General features: G+C 39.0%; 1 protein-coding gene across 13 annotated transcripts in view; it reads left to right on the top strand.

Annotated features, from left to right (window-relative positions):
• Positions 1 to 5000, top strand: part of FOXP2 (forkhead box P2) — a 185244-nt gene that overhangs the window by 143364 nt on the left and 36880 nt on the right. For all 13 annotated transcript variants that reach the window (XM_062491093.1, XM_062491092.1, XM_062491091.1 and 10 more), the window contains 2 exons: positions 1488 to 1575; positions 4018 to 4101. In XM_062491093.1, coding sequence (XP_062347077.1) covers positions 1488 to 1575; positions 4018 to 4101 — 172 coding nt within the window. The remainder of the gene's footprint in view (positions 1 to 1487; positions 1576 to 4017; positions 4102 to 5000) is intronic.

Here is a 5000-nt window from a genome sequence, read left to right as displayed (position 1 = left end):
TGCATTTTTGTAGCAATGGGAGGGATGAAGTCAGTTCTTTGAAAATAAATAAATTATAAGTTCTATGTCTCACATAAAGGAAATGTGTCCTTGGTGATGCTTGAACTTAGCATAAACTACCAAGCAAGTTACATGTATATTCTTAAAGAAAATTTAATATTAAAAGACAGAACAAAACCTTTCACAATTACTTATATCTCTTCCTCAACCTTGCCTGTTTCAAGAATAGCAGAACATTTTGTTCACCTGAAAACTCTATCATAGGATCCTAAACCTGTGAAGTCGTTATTTAAAGGACACAAATGTTAGTAGAAGTTATAGTGTTACTCTATTTTTCCACTATTTCTGACAAAGAAGTTTCTCCCATAGATTAACAATCAAATGACTGTACAGTTCTCTGATAAATTCTGATAGAAAAGAAAAAGGAGAAGATACATTTCCTCCATGGATAACTTAGTTCTTGTAACTGTGAGACCATCTGTGACTCTAGTCCTTGTAAAACTTACCCCTCATGTCTACAGGAGAACAGCCAGCAAACCTGCATTCAAAGGCAGGACTCCTTTGCTCCCATTTCTTCTTTAACCTGATCCTTATATTTTCTTCTCCATGGAGCAGAAAGCCCAGTACTAAAGCTTCAAAAGGGACTTCTTTGGTCCTGGAAGAGAGAGAGAAGAAAATGAACACATTGTCTTTCAAAAAACCATTATTAATTGATCTTTGTAAATTTATGCTCAATTGAAATGTCTTGGTAACAGCCACTTGGGTCTGGGCTGAATTTCAGTTTCAGGCAGCTGCTCCAGAGGTCCTCTTTCACGGATGCAGTGTGATTTTGTTTTGCTAAGCTCACGTGTAGCCTGAACCTTTCCCAGAAGGCTTGTTGTGTTAATAAGGTGCATAGCTGGTCCTTCCCCTGCCTTTACCTAACACACTTTTCTTCATACTAAGAGGGGACAATCACTTCCATCACCCTCAGTCTACTTCTAGAAACTGCACTGAAATTTGGCTGTTCCCCTACAGCTCTGGTTTTGGGAAGGGATAGTGGATGTTCTCTTCTTGCTTAATGATTAAAGAACAGCAGATAGAGAAATCTTAACAGTCTACATCAATTCTCAGTAGTTCAAGCAGTTTAAAAGCAATTATACCTTTTGGAGACTCATTTGTAAGGTGATTCATCTGCATCAGCAACGGGGAGTGTAAATCAGTTCATATTCTAACAAATATTCATAACTGGTTACATTGGCTCTTAGATAGCATACGTGGCCTGGGAGATGGAAACTGGGTATATGACAGTCCTCACTGGGAAATTTTGTAGAACTAAATAAAATAATCAGTTTTGTTATTTCGTATTGTTGTCTGTACGGCACTCTCAGATTAGGCCTTTCTGCGCAACTCCCATTGGAACTAATGGAAAACATACGTGCAGAAGAATAAAATGGACTCATAAAGATATTTTCCTCATCTTAACACTGTCTTCCTTCATTCTCTAGGCACCTTAACAATGAACATGCGTTGGATGACAGAAGCACTGCTCAGTGTCGGGTGCAAATGCAAGTGGTTCAGCAGTTAGAAATACAGGTTTGTTATATGGATGCATTATCCTATTACTTATTTAATATTAACCTAAATAAATTGAAAACACTTGCTTTAGTGACTCTTGCTTAAAGATATATGTTTCTTACATTAAATTTGTTGATATTCATGAACAAGTGAGGGTTTTTTACTTAAAGATTTTCCACACTATAAATTATGCAATAATTATCTAACATCAAGATTGTCTACAGTATTTTGCTTGAACTAAGACTCTAATGTTATTCATTACGAATGAAAAATGCAGTCCCTGGAGCAAAGACTGGATCCAAGACTGGATTCACTTTTTAAAATGCTGGGTCAGAACCCCTCTTCCTTCTTCCCCTTCTGACCCAGTGCTTGTGTGTACTGTTCCGTGGGATAAAAGAGTAGCAGAGCATATCTCCACCCACCCAAAATGACTCCCAGCTTGATAGGGGGCCTTTTTCTGCCGGCAAGAAGGTGTAATGCCAGACCCACTCGGGGAGGTCCCAGGGAGTGCCATGCCTCAGACCGCAGGTCTGCGGTGCCCTGTGCCTGCTCTGACCATTAGAGGTCACTGCACGTATGGGAATGCTCCCTTCTGCTGGTGCAGGGAGCCATGAGTGCCTCGGGGGTCTCCCGGGATTGTGACGACACTTTCCAGGCTGCTGAGGTTGGGCACAAGCCTCAGGGGTGCCCATGCAGGACACCTGCACCACGCTGTGTCCTGCTGCACGCACAGCAGTCGCGGCTGGGGCATGTCTCAGCGGCCCCGTGCCCTCTTGGGACTGCCCAGGGGACCTCAAGGGGTGCAGCAAGGAACTACGAGCCTTGTCCCTGTTTCGTGCCGTATGTGGAGAAAGAAGGATAGCAACTCTCACCTTTCTCACCTCTTTGGAATATTGTCTCACAGTTCTCTTTCATGTAAGAATACTTGCTCTTCTTTCAGCCAAGGCTTTTCTGGGTCTTTTTTACTTTAATGCTGGAAATCCAAAACAGAGGAGCATACAATAACGTAATTTGCTGCCATTTCCCTTAGAATGAATTATTTTTAAACCCGGGCAAAGCTGCTAGTTCTTTTATTTTATTTATATGATAGTCTTGGCTTAATCTGTTTGTTAGGTTTGTTAGGAATTTATGTCATGGCAAATACTGTCACTAAAACATCACACACATAGTATGAAGCTACACATAATAGGAAGAAGAAACCTTCTTCCTATCCCTTGCCTCTTAATGTTCTTTAATTGAAGATGCACAGATCAAATTAAATACCTGCAATGCTAAAGATAGTTAGATACTCTCTTAAAATTACTTACGAACTGTTTTTCTTTGTCCAGTCTCAGTCAACAGGTGTATGAGCAAGAACTCTCTGGAAAATGGTAGTATTAAACACCAGGTTTGATTCTTATTGCAAATACTGATGAAATCATGTTGTAGGTACTCATAGACAAATCACTAGAGCAAAATTTTGAACATTTTTTTTTCTTGTAAGACAGTTTGTTAAAAAAAGAAAAAAATATTTTCATGTTGTAAAATACATTTTCCTCTTTTATATTCTGCTATTTTTATCAACAAGTTGCATATTGGAAGCACTGCCTACTGTTTAAGTTTTTGCTTTTAATTTAGTACCTTGTTTGAATCTGAAACTACAAATATTTGTATGATATATGATATATGATCAGAAAATTGTATCAGTTAGGAAAAAGTAGAGATTTAAGTAACTTGATGTTTTTTAAAGCAGCATAAGGGCTTTGTGGGAACTGTTTACCATTTACAAAAGCTAGGCCGTAATCTAACTGTTGAAGTGAAGATTTAGCTTGTGGTGTGACCAATTATGCCATGTTTTGCTTTGTCTGACTGCTAGTGAAGTAGGGTCCATCAGTTGTAATGAGACCCAGTGCAGCGTCGATGCCGACTTGATGGCAGAGTTCAGTGTTTCACACTGCCTGGGCTCTGTCACTCTATTGAATTAGATTGATGATGGCAGATTGCAGGGGGCACTAACTGGACCTCAGTGGGAAAGGATGAAGTGTGTAGTCAATCCTGGCAGGCACTGTGCTTTGAGGACCCTTCACCCCCTCACAGCTGTTGGCACTAGTCCATTGCTAACAGTGTCCACAGGACTTTAAAGAGACACTATGGGCCTTCTAATTTATGGTCTTAGTAACTTGTTACTGTCGAGGCAACTGTGACCTCAATTCTCTTATTGACATAAAGATGAAGTGCTATTTGTTTTCTCTGACCTTTTAACATATGAAAGGCTATAATATTTTTTGGTTTTTTTCCCTTCCTTTTTTTTCCTAGTGTGCCCAAAGTTGCATTTCCTCTTAGATAAGTTTCTACTGACACAGACTTTTATATGCAGGAATCATTACACCAAGACAAGCTCAATGATAAGATGTATCACTGCAGTGAAATAGCTGTATCAGTCATTTCTAAAATGCTTCTGATCCCACTCTTTCTTAACAGCTTTCTAAAGAACGCGAACGTCTTCAAGCAATGATGACCCACTTGCACATGCGACCCTCGGAGCCCAAGCCATCTCCAAAACCTGTAAGTGCATATTGCTTTATAAACAGTAAATAGGTCTACAAATGTAGCAGGCTAAGAAAATGAACAATTTAGTGACAGTTGGAAAACAATGAGTGTGATGAAAAATACGGCAATAAAATGAAAGTAAAATGCAATATCTTGTCAAATTGTATGTTTCTTTAAAAGTAATGCTATCTTGTGCAAAATCTATCCAATCTACACCATAGGTGACACTAAACAAAGTACACCTATAAGTGTCCAAATCATTGCCTTGAGACTGAAACTAAGAGAATATCTTTTTGTGATAGGTTTAGAGATATTAAAAGGAAATCCACTTTGAAAGATTTGAAGTTCACTGACAGTAAGAAGTAAATGTAACATGAATCTAGGTGCTTAGGAAATTTCACAAATTGCTTACAAGAGACACAAGTAAACAATTTGTTATTTTTAAATGAGCAGGAAATGTTATTTTATGCAGTGAATTGAAATAATTGTAAATATGGGGGTGGGGGGGGCATAGTGCTCAGTTTTGGTAAGACTGCATTGTTGTGCATGCACTGTGATGTTGTTGGGGTTGGTACAGGCACTGGAAAGTCACTTTTGCTCCCAGTCACTCACAGCACTGCATTGGGAATAAAGCAGTTGTGAAGCTGGATCTGCATCCAGATCCAAGCTCTATTAAATTCTCTGTGACTGCATGTAAGCAAAAGTATACTCTGATGCAGGTCCAGTGTTGTACTATGAGGGTTTCAAGCATCGTGGTACTTAAAATCTACTTTCCTTAGGTACACTGCACTTATACTAGAAGCTGTGTGAAAAGTGAACTGTTCCTTTATGTTATCCATGATGGATATGTATAATATTAAAAGGATATACCAGTACTTCAAGATGAAGTGCTGAGGTATTGATGAAAATCTGTA

This window comes from Cinclus cinclus, chromosome 4, assembly GCF_963662255.1.
Source record: "Cinclus cinclus chromosome 4, bCinCin1.1, whole genome shotgun sequence".
NCBI classification, from domain to species: Eukaryota; Metazoa; Chordata; class Aves; order Passeriformes; family Cinclidae; genus Cinclus; species Cinclus cinclus.
The sequence above is the reverse complement of the archived record's forward strand: the minus strand, read 5'-3'. Positions and strand labels throughout refer to the sequence as shown.